The sequence below is a fragment of the Bombina bombina genome, chromosome 3, assembly GCF_027579735.1.
Source record: "Bombina bombina isolate aBomBom1 chromosome 3, aBomBom1.pri, whole genome shotgun sequence".
Taxonomy (NCBI): Eukaryota; Metazoa; Chordata; class Amphibia; order Anura; family Bombinatoridae; genus Bombina; species Bombina bombina.
Genome location: NC_069501.1, coordinates 446,457,555 through 446,474,665, shown reverse-complemented (window position 1 = coordinate 446,474,665; position 17,111 = coordinate 446,457,555). Strand labels below are relative to the sequence as shown.

At 37.9% G+C, this 17,111-nt stretch overlaps 1 protein-coding gene across 2 annotated transcripts in view; it reads left to right on the top strand.

The window, feature by feature from the left end:
• LOC128653408 (tyrosine-protein phosphatase non-receptor type 22-like) overlaps nucleotides 1-17,111 on the top strand; it is a 290,064-nt gene that overhangs the window by 114,584 nt on the left and 158,369 nt on the right. For both annotated transcript variants that reach the window (XM_053706667.1, XM_053706666.1), the window contains exons 2-3: nucleotides 9,384-9,492; nucleotides 10,909-10,985. In XM_053706667.1, coding sequence (XP_053562642.1) covers nucleotides 9,384-9,492; nucleotides 10,909-10,985 — 186 coding nt within the window. The remainder of the gene's footprint in view (nucleotides 1-9,383; nucleotides 9,493-10,908; nucleotides 10,986-17,111) is intronic.

The following is a 17,111-nucleotide window of genomic DNA, read 5'->3' as shown; positions in this document are numbered from 1 at the left end:
AAGACAATGCAAAACCACAGTCTGAATTTCAAATTAGTAGTACATTTTTTTATTTTTATTTTTAAATGTTGAACTTTGTTCTATTTTACCATAGAATTAGTCAGATAAGAATATGGAAATATGGAAAATCTAATAGAAAGAAAGACTATGCAATTCATTAAGAATGCTAAGGCTTGTGGGAAAAAGGATAAAGCACAGCCAGTAATTATACTGACAAAAGCTCCTTTAGATATTATAGTGAAATGAGAAAAACTAAAGGAGTGATAGAAATAGTCACACATGCAAATAAGAATCCTGGACCGGCTCGATGAAAATGCAAAGAATTTATTCCAATTCAGAAACGATGAAGCATCACAATATTACGCATCAGCAGCATGTAAAATTCAGGTGAAAACTGTATATGTACTACGGGGTTTCAGTTGCACGGATTGGCAGCACCGTGTACACTTTTATAAATCTGAATCACATTTTGATATACAGGTATACCCCGCTCATACAGCGGTTTAGGGACCGGAGCCCCGCTGTAAAGTGAAAACCGCCTTAAAGTGAAACAAGGCAGTTTTAGCTTTCTTTTCACTTGCAAGTGCGTTTAAAGACTTGAAAACATGTTTGAACTAACAAATATTAGGAGTGCAATAGTGCTAGATTTAGTTTAACACTAGCACAGCACAGTATTCAATAAGTATTCAATAAATACTGTACCTGTAAAATAGTGACAATGACTGTAGTACAATTTGTCAGACTACAGCACAGATTGCACTGTAATGCTGTAAACAGACTGAACTGCGCATAACAAAATGGTGCGACTCCCTTTTCTCGCAATCTCACAATGATTACAGCACTGTTTCAAAATCTTTGGAGGTTGAACTTCAGCTCTTCAAAGCGCTGTATACCTGTATATATATATATATTATGTATCTGACCTTAACCTGACACAATTTTATTCACTCAATTTACGATCACAACATAGTAATAGTTGTTATAATTACCCAATTTAATGGTACTCATTCCAACCTTGGAAGGATGATGGGTTGAGTCAGCCCTGCTGGGATATGAACCTGTGACCTTGGATCTTTTAAACAGGCTTTTTGTAGTCAGGGCATTTACCAACTAAGCTACCTCACCAGCATGTAATCTTTTCTGAATGAAAGTGCCCCTGTTTTTAAAAGTTTTTTGTTTGTTTTTTAAAACGGGCACTTTATCATGAAAATTGACATTCACTTTAACTTCACTTTGTAAAACCAAAATAAAACACGATGCACACAAACACCCGTGATAAACCCCTTTTCGCTTGCGCATAACTATTAGCACTCCACTTGTAATCTAGCCCTAAATTATTACTTCTGTTCTGTCTTTACTACAGATTGTGGAGATAGGAGAACTAAATTAAAGAGTTTACTATAATTGGAAATGTGGTTAACACTTCTGTTTTTTTTTTTTACAGAATAGGTCATTTTATTGGCATTACCATTTTGGACAATATTCACACAAGGGTTTTAAGGCAGTGGCGTATTTAGGTTTTGTGCTGCCCTAGGCACATTTAAAATTCTGCTGCCCCCCAACCCCCCACTCCCCTAGGTTTTAGATTGTTTTTTGGCCATAATATTTTTAGGTCAGGGTATGTGACTTTCAATAAACCTGCATACACCCAGGTTGTTGTTTTTTTTTTTTTGTTTTTTTTTTTTGTTTTTTTTTTATATATAAATTTTTATTGAGAAAAATAAAACATACATACAGATAAAATTGTATGAGGTACATGCAAGGCCTCAAGTACTGATCATATCCATCATATTTAACAAACAAGGCTTAAAGTGTTAATATCATCTTTAGCATATTAAAGTGTACCTAAACTGAAAAACAAAAATCTTTCCTTGTTTTATACCCTTAACTATTATGTGAGTCACTCTTGGACTTTTTATTTTGCAGATTAACAATATTCAGGGGATAGCTTATCAAAACACAAAAACAAACAGGTGTGTCCCAGAACAGGATTGTAATAGATTGTTGTTATCTTTGACGTTATAGGACACCTCAACCAGAACTAGTCTCACATGAAAGCTTTATTGCGGTGCACTTCATTAAGAAGATCTAGCGGTCTATCTAGCCACAACAAAGTGAATTGAATTTAGGAGGAAATTAGATCTTTTCAAATACATTTCAGTGCCCTTAGGGGAAAATCTATTATTATACTACTTGCTTAACATTATGCTAATTCAGCGTTCCTGGGCAGTGGCGCTAAATCAATAAGAGTACATCAACAGATTTTATAAAAATTAGGTGTACATATATCCTTTTCATAAGCATTAGAAGGCATCTAAATTACAGTTTTTGTTTTGTCTCCCCTACGGCTTCGGCCGCTAGCCCCAGAGGAGAGGCTCAGGTTAGCTTATTACCTCATACTCAGATTACACCTATAAAAGCAAAAACATTATCTATTGTACCTTTCCATCTTTCTTTCCCCCTTTAATAAATATATTCAGATATCCTCATCATATAATAACTTACTCCCCTTGTCATTTAAACCTGAAGAGGGATAAACGTAGCTAATTATGAAAGTGTGAACCAATTAAAGGTCTAGCTAATTACTAATAAACTGCAGTTTGCTAAAAAACAAAACAATATAGAACACAGACAATAATCAAAGAGATTAAATATGCTGTCATATCACTTTTAAATATCAGACATTATAAGGTGACATAAAACAGGACTCTGTAACATTAAACTAATGCCTGTAACAGCCAGTCTATAGCTATCAGACTCGTGTATAGAGTCAGATTTATTCAGCCACCGGGTGTTAATAAAATTTGAAACCTGCTAGGATCGTAATCCGGTGGTTTAGGATCTGAAACAAAGTCTGCAGGACCACCAAAAGAAGGAGGCTTTAATGTCCCCAAGTCCACGGCCCCCCAAGGCCCCCACCCAAGGCCCTGAGGCAGCCGCTCTGGCCCTGGCCTTTGAATTTGTTGTGCAGGCGGTCCTGCTGTCCCGTTAGGATCCCAGGGCTGCAGAGGCTTGAGAAAAGATTGCTGTGTGTTGCATAGACAAATAGCGCTGGCAGCCAGGCTTTTCAACTTAGTTCCATGTGGGTACATAGCAGACATGTGGCAAGGAGCGGTGGAACACTGTGTCGGTAAGTCCATCTTTGATGAGTGATATGTCGCATGTAGATATGGCCGATTGCTATTCTCCGCTAGCAGATAGGTATCATTCTGTGCGATCCGAACAGAGTTGACTGTTGTACGGCTGGGCGGCTGGTGCAGATCCCCACACAATAGCTGATTACATGACACGTCCCCTTTAGGCCCTAAAGGAAGGCCTTTACTTGAAATCTTGGGTTCTGAAGCTATTGGAGCACTCAACGGTGTAAGCAGTATTTTGCCCATTAGAAGTTGTAGTTGCAGCTCCGAAGGTGCCTTATCAATTAATGGTTGAAATATAGCCTCCAGCCGGAGGAGGATCGGATCTTGCATGATGCAGAGATTTTCAGCCCACGTGTCGATAGTTAAAGTCGCCATTATCCTCTGTCTGCGTTCTCTATTATATTCTATTGCTTGTTACAACAATAAAATTTGTGGGTGATTAACTGTGCCACCGTTATTTTTAGGAGTGTTGAGTTCTGGTTAGATACCCTGGCGAGCCAGGGGGGGACGCTGCCTGTACGGTCACCGCTGTTACAGGCCTCAATTGTCCTTTTCCTGCCCTAGGGTCATTAATACAGCTGTAGTGAGTAAAGTTGTGCCTTGGGACACAAAATCAATTGTTGTAGCTTTGGGAGCTGTGGCTATGGAGAAATAACCAGCGGATTATAATCTCCTCTCCTGGAGCTCTGGAAAGATGCCAGGTTGTTGTTTTTTTATATATATACAGTTGTATGCAAAAGTTTAGGCACCCTTGACAATTTCCATGATTTTCATTTATAAATAATTGGGTGTTTGGATCAGCTATTTAATTTTGATCTATCAAATAACTGAAGGACGCAATAATATTTCAGTAGTGAAATGAGGTTTATTGGATTAACAGGAAATGTGCAATATGCATCAAAACGAAATTAGACAGGTGCATAAATTTGGGCAACCCAGCAGAAATATTGCATCAATATTTAGTAGAGCCTCCTTTAGAAAAAATAACAGCCTCTAGGCGTTTCCTATAGCCTGTAATGAGTGTCTGGATTCTGGATGTAGGTATTTTAGACTATTCCTCATTGCAAAACATATCCAGTTCAGTTAGGTTTGATGGTTGCCGAGCATGGACAGCCCGCTTTAAATCACCCCACAGATTTTCAATGATATTCAGGTCTGGGGACCGGGATGGCCATTCCAGAACATTGTACTTGTTCCTCTGCATAAATGCCAGAGTATATTTTAAGCAGTGTTTTGGGTCGTTGTCTTGTTGAAATATCCAGCCCTGGCGCAACTTCAACTTTGTGACTGATTCCTCAACATTATTCTCAAGTATCTGCTGATATTGAGTGGAATCCATGCGACCCTCAACTTTAACAAGATTCCCAGTACCAGCACTGGCCACACAGCCCCACAACATGATGGAATATCCACCAAATTTTACTGTGTGTAGCAAGTTTTTGTCTTGGAACGCTATGTTCTTTTGCCGCCATGCATAACGCCCCTTGTTATGACCAAATAACTCAATCTTTGTTTCATCAGTCCACAGCACCTTCTTCCAAAATGAAACTGGCTTGTCCAAATGTGCGTTTGCATACGTCAAGCGACTCTGTTTGTGCCGTGTGTGCAGAAAAGGCTTCTTCAGCATGACTCTCCCATACAGCTTCTCGTTGTGCAAAGTGCGCTGAATTGTTGAACGATGCACAGTGACACCATCTGCAGCAAGATTATGTTGTTGGTCTTTGGAGGTGGTCTGTGGGCTGTTTTTGACTTTTCTCACCATCCTTTGCCTCTCCGATATTTTACTTGGCTTCCAATTCTGGCCTTAACAATAACTGTGCCTGTGGTCATCCATTTCCTCACTATGTTCCTCACAGTGGACACTGACAGCTTAAATCTCTGGAATAGCTTTTTTGCAGCCTTCCCCTAAACCATAATGTTGAACAATGTTTGTTTTCAGGTAATTTGCAAGTTGTTTTGAGGCCCCCATGTTGCCACTCTTCAGAGGAGAGTCAAAGAGAACAACAACTTGCAATTGGCCCCCTTAAATACCTTTTTCTCATGATTGGATGCACCTGTCTATGAAGTTCAATGCTTAATGGGTTCACCAAACCAATTGTGTGTTCCAATTAATCAGTGCTAGGTAGTTACAGGTATTCAAATTAACAAAATGACAAGGGTGCCCAAATTTATGCACCTGTCTAATTTTGTTTGGATGCATATTGCACATTTTCTGTTAATCCATTAAACCTCATTTCACTTCTGAAATATTACTGTGTCCTTCAGTTATTTGATAGTTCAAAATGAAATTGCTGATTCAAACACCCAATTATTTATAAATGAAAATTATGGAAATTGTCAGGGGTGCCTAAACTTTTGCATACAACTGTATATATATATATATATATATATATATATATATATATATATATATATATATATATATATATATAATATATATATATATATATGCAGATAAAAAGTAAATTGGAAAGTTGTTTAAAATTGTATGTTCTATCTGAATCATGAAAGAACATTTTTGGGTTTTGTGTCCCTTTAAATTGGGCAGAACGTTGGTGTAGAACACATGGCAGTGGTATTATTCAGGAGTTTTACGTAAGAAGCACATGCAATATTGAAAGTGAGCTTTAAGACATGCCTTTTTTCAGATACAAATGTTTGTAAAAGAGTTGATGTAACAAAAGGGTTTAGGTCAAATGAGTAGTGGTATCAAAACAAAATCAGGACTATTGTATAAATAAACGGTGTCTGAAAAACCCTAATCTAAAAAAAAACAGCCAAACAATGAAAATAAAAAAGCCTAAACCTAATCCCCAAATACAGTAGGTACTCACTGTTCCTGAAGTCCAGTGGAGAAGGTCTTCTTCCAGGCGGCTTCATCATCTTCTATCTTCATCCAGAGTGAAGGCGGTGCAGAGCTGTCTTAGCGATGCCTGGATCCTCAGCGGCGGTCCTCAATGGCGGTGGTCCTCAACGGCGGTGGTCCTCTGCGGCGGTCCTCAGTGGCGCGGAGGCTCCTCTTTATGCGATCGTTCGTCGCACACTGAAGATTGAATGCAAGGTACCCCATATTATTTATTGGTTGATTTGAACAGCCAATAGGATTTCAGTAGCTCTAATCCTTTTGGCTGATTTCAAAATTTCAGCCAATAGGAATGCAAGGTACCCCAAATTGATTGGGGTACCTTGCATTCAATCTTTAGTGTACGATGGACATCGGATGAAGAGGAGCCTCCATGCCGCCGCCACCGCTGCCACCGAGGACCGTCACCATTGAAGACCACCGTTGAGGAGCCACACGTAGGGGAAGACAGCTCCACACCTCCGCTCCGCACCGCCGGTGAGGACTGCCGCTGAGGATCCACAGCTCCACACCTCCGCTCCTCGCCACTTTCGCTCCCGATGAAGATAGAAGATGATTGGGCAGCCTGGAAGAAGACTGCCTCCACTGGACTTCAGGAACGGTGAGTACCTATTTGGGGCTTAGTGCTAGGATTTTTTTTTTTGGGGGGGGGGTTATTTTTAAGATATTTAATGGGCTGGAAATGAGTTGATTGCCCTTTTAAGGGCAGTAAAAGTGCTGAATGCCCTTTTAAGGGTAATGCCCATACAAATGCCCCTTTAGGGACAATGGGTAGTTTAAATTTTTATAGTGTTAGTTTTTTTAATTTTAGGGGGTTTGGTGGGTGCTGGGTTTTTACTGTTAGGGGGTAATTGGTAATTTGTTTAGGTAAAAGAGCTGTTTAACTTAGGGCAATGCCCTTTTAAGGGCTATTGGTAGTTTAGTATTAGATTAGGGGGTGTTTTTATTTTGGGGGGATTTTTTATTTTTATAAGGGTATTAGTTTAGGTATATTTTTTTTATTTTGGATAGCTTTGTTTATTTTTTTTCTGTAATTTTACATTTTTTGTAATTTTAGCTTTGGGGGTTGTAGTTTTTTTTTTTAAATAGACTACCCTCTGGGCAGGCTTATCGCCTAGTAATATATAATTACAATTTAACATTAAAGTAATTATAAACAGAATAATAATAACATATTTTTGATGTGCTGGACACATGCTCCACCCAAAACTTAGCTGATTGGGGCCCATGTACAGGAAACACAGAGAATTACCAACAACTCACGTCATTGCGAGTGGTCGCGTTTTTTGCAATTTGTTTACAAATCACAAAATCCATGCAAGCAAAGCCGCGTGCAACAGCGAGTATATATATATATATATATATATATATATATATATATATATATATATATAATGTGTATAATGTTAATATAAAATATATAACTATACCTATATGAATATATAGGAATATCTATTTAAAAATACAAATAATATTTCCCCTATATAAAGAACATTAGAATGTTAAATATGTAAAGTAAATACACAGTAAAACACCTTACTAAATACTAAATATTATTATTTAGACACACACAAACACATACAGTATATTTCTATATTATAGCCCTTTGCAGTCAACTATATGGCCATATACCATATAAATATTTTTCTGAATCATTTTTATCAGACAGTGTGTATATGAGTGTAACAGTTTATTTTAATGTATTTATTTGATGTTTGGTCTAACTTTTATTTTAGCCCTAACCATTTACACAAGGGGGCATATTTAAAAATGTGCAAGCGGACATGATACGAAGTAGCGTATCATGTCCGCCGCACATCAATAAATGCCGACAGCATACGCTATCAGCATTTATCATTGCACCAGCAGTTCTTGTAAACTGCTGGTGCAATGCCACCCCCTGCAGATTCGCGGCCAATCGGCCGCTAGCAGGAGGTGTCAATCAACCCAATCGTATTCGATTGGGTTGATTTCTGTCCGCGGCCTCAGAGCAGGCGGACAAGTTATGGAGCAGCGGAAACAAGGGGCCTCAAGCTCCATACAAATTTTGATAAATATGCCCCAAGGTCTTCAGTCATGCTAACCTGATACGCGTTAAATTCGAATGCGCTCAAGCGATGCGTATACTTTCAACATTTAATATGCATGCAAATGAATGCACCCACGATATTGATAATACCCTGTTGAAATATAATAAAGCTCTTTAAGTGCTGCTGGTGTTGGATACATAATTGAAGGTTTGGCAGCATCCCTGTTACAGAGTGCAATTTCCTTGATTGATATCTCATCAAAAGATATCGAGAGAACAAAAAAAATGTAATAACAGAAGCAAATTAGAGTTATGCAAAATGCATGCTCTATCTGGATCATGAAATAAAATACTGGGTTTCATGTCACTTTAATTTTTAATTAATTTTATTTTTAAGCCTCTACATTGACATTGTTGGCGTGTTTGATTAAGGGGACACATATATCAAAATAAATATAGATGTAAATTAGAATACTTTTTTTCTACTTGTATGTTCTGTCTGAATCAATAAAATATAATTTTTAATTCCATGTCCTTTTAAATATCTTGTTAAATTTCAAGTAGGAAGGGAGGAAAAATGTGACCACAGCAGTTTCATGTCATATGTAATCATGGAGCAAGTGACTTTATGCATAAGGATTAGTCACATACATTTAGATTTGATGATTAGAAAAATAAACCTCCTCATGTTTTTTTTTTTTTGTTGTTTTTAAACAGAAGGCTAGCTATTATTTAAATCTCATGTCACATCATGTTCAAAATTAGGTTAATTAGTATTGTTTTGCCAGCATTCTCCAAAGGTTCTTAATACAAGTATTTAACATATATTATCATACTTCTCAACATTTCTCCTGACAGGCAAGTGAGCAGGAACTTGTGGGCAGTGACCAACCTGTTTTCTGTTGGCAGAGCTGGGTGTGTCATGTGTAGGGCTGGGTGGAGTCAAGGCATGTTGCTGGAAATCCCTTATTGTCTCTGGGAACCACGACACTTGCCCTGATTGGAGAAGATGCAAGATGGACAGCAGGCAGAGCTCCCAACCTTGATGTTGACAAATTAGTATGTGTTAGGGGCTCTGACTGTTTAACTTCCTGTATAATTATTGTCATTATTTGCTTATTATTTGCTCTCATAAAAAGATATTATTTTATTATGTCTGGCTCAGACAGTGTGCTATTTGAACATGAATTTGAAAAATGGAAATATATATATATAATTTTTGAAATGTAAAGAATCTGACAAAAAATCCCTTTAATTTGTTTAAGTATGTTAAATAACTTATGCTAAAGTACATAAAAGCAAAAACACGATTAATCATTAATGTAATTCATTTGTTCTTTTTTGCTCACAGAGTCTCAAAAGGCAGTCAGCAAAGTATAAGAGCGATTACAACTATTCCACCAAAGCAGCAGAACGGCCAGAGAACATCAAAAAGAACCGTTATAAAGATATATTGCCATGTGAGTCTAAGATTAATTTATTGTGGAATAAACACAATGCAAAATGGATTACTACTATGATTTCATAACACCTTGAGACTTTTATTGGGCAACAGAAACAAATTCAGTGGAAAGCCTTTTTCAGGTTTCCATTTTGTTAAGTTTTAATTAATTTTTTTTTAATTGCATGAACTAGAAACTGAAAAACTGTCAAATGCACTAAGATTAGAGGCGGCCTTCAACTGCTTAGAAATAAGTTTATGAGCATACCTAGGTTTAGCTTTCAACAAGGAATACCAAGAGAACAAAGCGAATTTGATGATAAACGTAAATTGGAAAGTTGTTTAAAATTACATGCCCTATCGGAATCATGAAAGTTTAATTTTGCCTTGACTGTCCCTTTAATACTGAACAACTGTAGTAACTACTATTGTCCAGTAAATATCTTTGGTCAATATTAATAAATATAATTTATTATTTCAAAGATTCAACAGTATTAAAGTATATGTATGTGTATATGTGTAAATGCATATGTATTTATGTGTTTATATTTGTATATATATATATATTATATATATATATATATATATATATATATATATTTATTACCGCTGCAGAATCTGTTGGCACTCTACAAATAACCGATAATATAGATAGATAGATAGATAGATAGATAGATAGATAGATAGATAGATAGATAGATAGATGGATAGAAGATAGATAGATATCAATATACACACATATATACACACACACTTTTGAAACCTTTCCTGTTAAATACTTATAAAAAGAAAAATAATTTTTAATCAAATTAAATATTTTTTATTTATTTCTATATGTATCTGTAAATATAAATATATATATATAAAGAACATTTCATCTTTGTGAAAAACATTGGCATGTAAAATATTCATAACTATCTTCGGGTTTAGCGCAGTTGGTCTAATGTGGTGTCAGGTTAATGCAAAAGCAATAAGTGTTTTGTTGTTTTTTTATAACAGCGTGTTAATTAAAGTGTATGGGGAGAAGAAGTTAAGGCGGTAGTGATATCCACCATCCTGAAGTTAGCGTGCATCGGGTTTCGCTCAAACTTTTTACTTTCAATTTGTAATACGTACGATAAACCGCCTGCGTTAAAAGCTTACTTCTAATGAAGTTTGTGTGTTAATGAAAAACAAACTATTAGCATGACACTTATAAACTTGCCCACAATATTTTAAAATCATAGGAAGATGTTTTTCACACATTTAGCAATAAACAAATGTTTACTATACTATAACCGCTTTAAAATTAATGTTATTTAATTTGTAATTGTTATGACAATAAAATAATGGCTTGTTTACCATGATGGTATAATGACATTGTTATTAAAGGTAACCAGAGAGGTACAGAATTTCATAATTAAATGTTTACATCAACTCTCTTTTTCTTCAACAGTTGACCACTGCCGTGTGGAATTATCATTGATCACATCAGATGAAGATACAGATTTTATAAATGCCAGTTTCATAAAGGTAAATATGTTGCTTTGGGATTTATTTGGGATTAGCATATAAAGAACAGCCAAGTATAGAAGTTATGTTGAATAATTTCTGAGATCACTATAAACCGATCTGGAAAAAAATTGCAAACGTTAAAGTGAATGTCAATTTTGATGCTAAAGTGCCCGGTTTTTAAAAATTCAATTATAAACAGGGGCACTTTAATTCATCAAAGTTTACATTTCACTCTTGTTGAGAAAAAAAACTTACCTTTTAATCTTCACAGCAGCTCCAGCTTCCTCCACCCCGTCGCAAAGCCTCTTCCTGGGTCTAAAATGAGGAATCCGGCTTCCTCCAATCACTGTGTTGAATCAGACACTGATTCCCCCGGGGGGGAAGCCGTGATTGGAGGATGACCTATCCATCATTTCTGACATCAGAAATGGCTTGCAACAACCGGAGGAAGCTGGAGCTGCTGTGAAGTTGAAAAGGTACGTTTTTTTCTCAACAGGAGTGAAATGTAAATTTTGATGAATTAAAGTGCCCCTGTTTTTAATCAAATTTTTAAAAACCGGGCACTTTAGCATCAAAATTGACATTCACTTTAATAGGATATGATAAATAACATTTTCTTTGTTCCATATACAAGCAGGCATTCGAAGAAATACAGTTTTTGTAAAAATGTATGTGCATTTGTTTAAAGGCTGGTCTGTGCAAACATGCATTTAAAAGGGACAAAGGATCCATAAAGTAAAAGTTTATCTTTAATGGTACAGGTATCAATTTGTTTTAAAGATAAACTGGTATTCAGGCAGAAGCACCCTGGAAAGCTGGGACAGTTTAGTAACGAATCTAATAACTGCAGCTAATATGTTTGTGCATAGGTACATGTTAGGAATTACAGAATAGTCATCCTAGGCTACAGATACTAAAGTGCAAGACAATCAGGTAGTAGTTATATATAATATTAATGTTGACTACAGACAAAGAATAAGTTGCTGTGTGTTTAAATTATAAATAGTCATCAATAGAATCAGAGCAAATTGACCATGGGCATGTTAGATAACAAGAAAGTATTATTGTAGGCCGAATGCATAGAGTAGTCCAAGATCAATATTAGGGATATAGATATTTTCAGATATGTGCAGGAATATATATTGCAAAAACTGAAAGTAATGTTATGAATGGTTAGATTAAGTGCTTACTTAATATATGAGGAGCAGAATATACAAGGCAGCAAAAAACCAAGACTGACAGAATACATAGTGCGTCATTAAATCCCACTTGTAAAACTTTGCCTAACGCTATTTTTTGACAACTTCAAAACCTGACCCATAATGATAGGCAGACAGAATCATTTGAATGAATCTTATCCAATAATAAAGACTTGCAAAAAAGAATTACAATATTATAAGATCATTGGGAAAATAAGAGCCATAGTTAAATAAAATGAGACAACTTTGCAAGACAGTTCAGTTTTACAATTTCAAGCAATATTTTACTAAATAGAAATCATTTTTTTGGTAATTTATAGCAAAAGGCTTCCGTCTTTTTGGGTGTATGGTCATTGAACTGATGTCTCTATAGACATATAGGCCTCTAGTTATGAAAGTCTGGCGGACCTGATTCCCCAGTGCGGATCAGGTCCGCCAGACTTCGCTGAATACGGCGAGCGTATTCATCATTGCACCAGCAGCTCACAAGAGCTGCTGGTGCAACGCCGCCCCCTGCAGACTCGCGGCCAATAGGCCGCCAGCAGGGGGGTGTCAATCAACCCGATCGTACTCGATCGGGTTGTATTGTTGCGATATCTGTCCGCCTGCTCAGAGCAGGCGGACAGGTTATGGAGCAGCGGTCTTTGTGACCGCTGCTTCATAACTGCTGTTTCTGGCGAGTCTCATGACTCGCCAGAAACACGGGGCATCAAGCTCCATACGGAGCTTGATACATATGCCCCATTGACTGTAAACAAAATATCCAAACTCAGCATCACTTTAAGGAACGGAATAGGGTTGTGAATGACAAATAAGTCATTAGATGTCATTGTCACAACTTTTGTGTAAATTACATGTGACTGTGACTATTTACATATCAATCATCAGATGTTATGAAGATAATATGTGGGGTTGTTAAACTATTATCATAAATTCCTAAAAAATTTATCCCATTTGATGTTTCTAATGCATAAACCTTTTGGAGACTAACAGAAAACTGGATCATTAGCAATCAGAGGGGCCATTATTAAGAAAAACTAAATTTATGCTTACCTGATGAATTTCTTTCTTTCCAGATATGGAGAGTCCACAACGTCATTCCATTACTAGTGGGAAAATCACTCCTGGCCAGCAGGAGGAGGTAAAGAGCATCACAGCAAAGCTGTTAAGTGTCACTCCTCTACCCATAATCCCCAGTCATTCAACCGAAGGGAAATGGAAAAAAGAATAACAAAAAAGTGTGGAGGTGCCTGAGGTTTAGTAAAAAATAACTGTCCTAATAAAGGGTGGGGTCGTGGACTCTCCATATCTGGAAAGAAAGAAATGTATCAGGTAAGCAAAAATTTTGTTTTTTTTCCTAAGATATGGAGAGTCTACAACGTCATTCAATTACTAGTGGGAACCAATACCCAAGCTAGAGGACACAGAATGAACAGGGAGGGAGAACAAGATAGGCAGACCTAAACAGAAGGTACCACCGCTTGAAGAACCTTTCTCCCAAAAGAGGCCTCAGCCGAGGCAAAAGTATCAAATTTGTAAAAAATAGAAAAAGTATGCAAAGAGAACCAAGTTGCAGCCTTGCAAAGCCGTTCCACAGAAGCTTCATCTTTGAAAGTCCAAGAAGAGGAGACAACTCTAGTGGAATGAGCTGTAATTCTCTCAGGTGGCTGCTGTCCAGCAATCTCATAAGCAAAATGAATCATACTTTTCAACCAGAGGGAAAGAGAAGTAGAAGTAGCTTTCTGACCCTTACGCTTTCCTGAGAAACAAACAAACTGGGCAGAAGAAGGATTGGGACAGAGAGAAGGAACAACAATTTACTGATTAATATTTTTATCCGAAACCACTTTAGTAAGAAATCCCAATTTAGTACGAAGAACCTCCTTATCCACATGAAAGATAAGGTAAGGCGAATCACACTGCAAAGCCGAGAGTTCCGAAACTCTTCGAGCAGAAGAGATAGCAATAAGAAACAAAACCTTCCAAGATAGAAACGTAATATCTATGGAATGCAATGACTCAAACGGAGCCTGCTGCAAAACTTTAAGAACATGATTAAGGCTCCAAGGAGGAGCAACAGGTTTAAACACAGGCCAGGCGCTTGTGTAACAAAATAGATAATGCAGAAATCTGACCTTTCAGAGAACTGACTGACAACCCTTTTTCCTGAAGAAAAGACAAAATTCGAGGAATCCTGACCTACTCCAAGAGTAGCCCTTAGATTCACACCATTATAGGTATTTACGCCATACCTTATGATAAAATTTTCAAGTAACAGGCTTGCGAGCCTGGATCATGGTCTCAATGACCGACTCAGAAAATCCACGCTTAGACAGACCTAAGCGTTCAATCTCCAAGCAGTCAGCTTCAGAGAAACGAGATTTGGATGGAGGAATGGACCCTGAGTTAGAAGGTCCTTCCTCAGAGGCAACCTCCAAGGCAGCCAAGAAGACATCTTCACTAGGTCTGCATACCAGATCCTGTAAGACCATGCAGGAACTATGAGAATTACTGATGCTCTCTCATGTTTAATATGAGCAATAACTTGTAGAAGGAGCGCAAACGGAGGAAACAGGTATGCTAGACTGAAATCCTAAGGAACCGCCAGAGCATCTATCAGAGTGCCTGAGGATCTCCTGACCTTGAACCGTACCTTGGAAGCTTGGCGTTCTGCTGTGACACCATCAGATCCAACTCCGGCACCCCCCATTTCTGGCTTAACCTGGAGAACACCTACGGATGGAGAGCCCACTCCCCGGGATGAAATGTCTGTCTGCTCAGGAAATCCGCTTACCAGTTGTCCACTCCAGGAATGTGGATGGCAGATAGATAACAATTGTGAACTTCCGCACACTGAATAATCCGTGCCACCTCCTTCATGGCTAAGGTATTCTGAGTTCCTCTCTGGTGGTTGATGTAAGCCACTGAAGTGATGTTGTCCGACTGAAACCTGATAAACCGGGCTAAGGACAATTGAGACCAAGCCACCAGAGCAATGTAAATCAATTTCAACTCCAAGATGTTTATGGGGAGAGCAGACTCCTCCCGAGTCCATAGTCCCTGCGCCTTTAACGAGTCCTAGACTGCTCCCCAGCCTAGAAGGCTGGCATCCGTGGTCACAATCACCCAGAAAGTTCTCCATAAGCATGTGCACTGAGACAGATGGTCCTGAGAAAGCAACCACGGGAGAGAGTCTCTTGTCGACTGGTCTAGATCTATCCTCTGAGACAGATCCGAATGGTTTCCGTTCCATTGTCTGAGCATGCATAATTGCAGAGCTCTCAAATGGAATCGAGCAAAGGGAATAATGTCCATGGAAGCGACCATCAGACCAATTACCTCCATACATTGAGCCACTGATGGCCGAACAGTAAACTGAAGAGAGAGGCAAGAGGAGAGAATTTTGGATTTTCTGACCTCCGTCAGAAAATTTTTCATAGATAGGGAATCTATTATGGTCCATAAGAAAACCACCCTTGTAGCTGGAACAAGGGATCTCTTTTCCAGATTCACTTTCCAACCGTGGAAACAGAGAAAAGACAACACAATCTCTGTATGAGAGTTTGCTTGTTGAAAAGATGGCACCTGAACCAATATGTCATCCAGGTATGGCGCCACTGCAATTCCCCGAGACCTGATCACTGCCAAGAGAACCCCGAAAACCTTTGAGACAATTCTGGGAGCTGTGGCAAGGCCAAACGGAAGAGCCACAAACTGAAAGTGCTTGTTTAGAAAGGCGAATCTCAGGAATTTGTGATGATCCCTGTGGATGGGAACATGAAGATATGCGTCCTTCAGGTCTATGGTCATCATGAACTGACCCTCTTGGACTAAAGGAAGAATGGAACAAATGGTTTCCATTTTGAAGGACGGTACCCTGAAAAACTTGTAGATGCACTTTAGGTCTAAAATGGGTTGAAAAGTTCCCTCTTTTTTGGGAACCATGAACTGATTTGAATAGAATCCTAGACCCTGTTCCCTTACTGGAACTGGAACAAGCACTCCCAGGGAGGAAAGGTCCTGAACGCAGTTCAAGAATGCCTCTCTTTTTACCTGGAATAGCTCCCTGGGAGGGAAAGTTTTGAATTCTATTTTGTAACCATGAGATACTATGTCCACAGCCCAAGGATCTGGGACATCTCATCTCCACACTTGACAAAACAGGGAAAGTCTGCCCCCACTTGATCCGAACCCGGACCGGGGGCAGACCCTTCATGAATCAAGTAACACTGTGGACATGAGTTATTTGCTTTTACAAAGTCTAGAAGTAGAGACTGCTTTGGAATCATCACCCTAAAATGCTAAATTACTTTTCGGGTTGCCTGAAAAAAATTGAAAATAAAAGCTGTTTAAATTTCAACTAATATACTAATATCAGTTGTGCACTTCCTATTAATGCTCATTGGCTGATAGGCACTTCCTACTAATTCTCAGTGAGCATCAGTATGAAGCACTTGAGTCAATGAACATAAACTAATATCTGCCAATAAGCATTCATTAAATTGACTTTGAGGCATTAAACATCAGTAGAGAATATACAGCTGATACAGCTGTATTAGTTTCAATTTAAATTTATAAAGCTTCTACCTTTACATTTTTTCCAAAAAAAATCTCATTAAATTGTTTTCATCTTCAGAAGTCCAGATACATTTTTAAGATCTCATATCTTACTATAAACTTTGTGAATGAGTAAGGGCTTGATGAACTAAAACTCTCCTCTCTTACAAGATTATCTAAGAAGTCTTGTCAATACCATGAGGTCCCTCAAAGAATTTAAGAAAGACACATTTATCCTTGAGAGTTGTTATGCAGGGTTTTGTATGTGATTTAGAGACTCCTACATTACAATGCAATGCTCAAAACAGTTACCAAAGATTTTACCAGATTTTAATCATCAGCACCCAACTGTGAATACTAACAAATGAAGCTGATAACACCTTTCTAA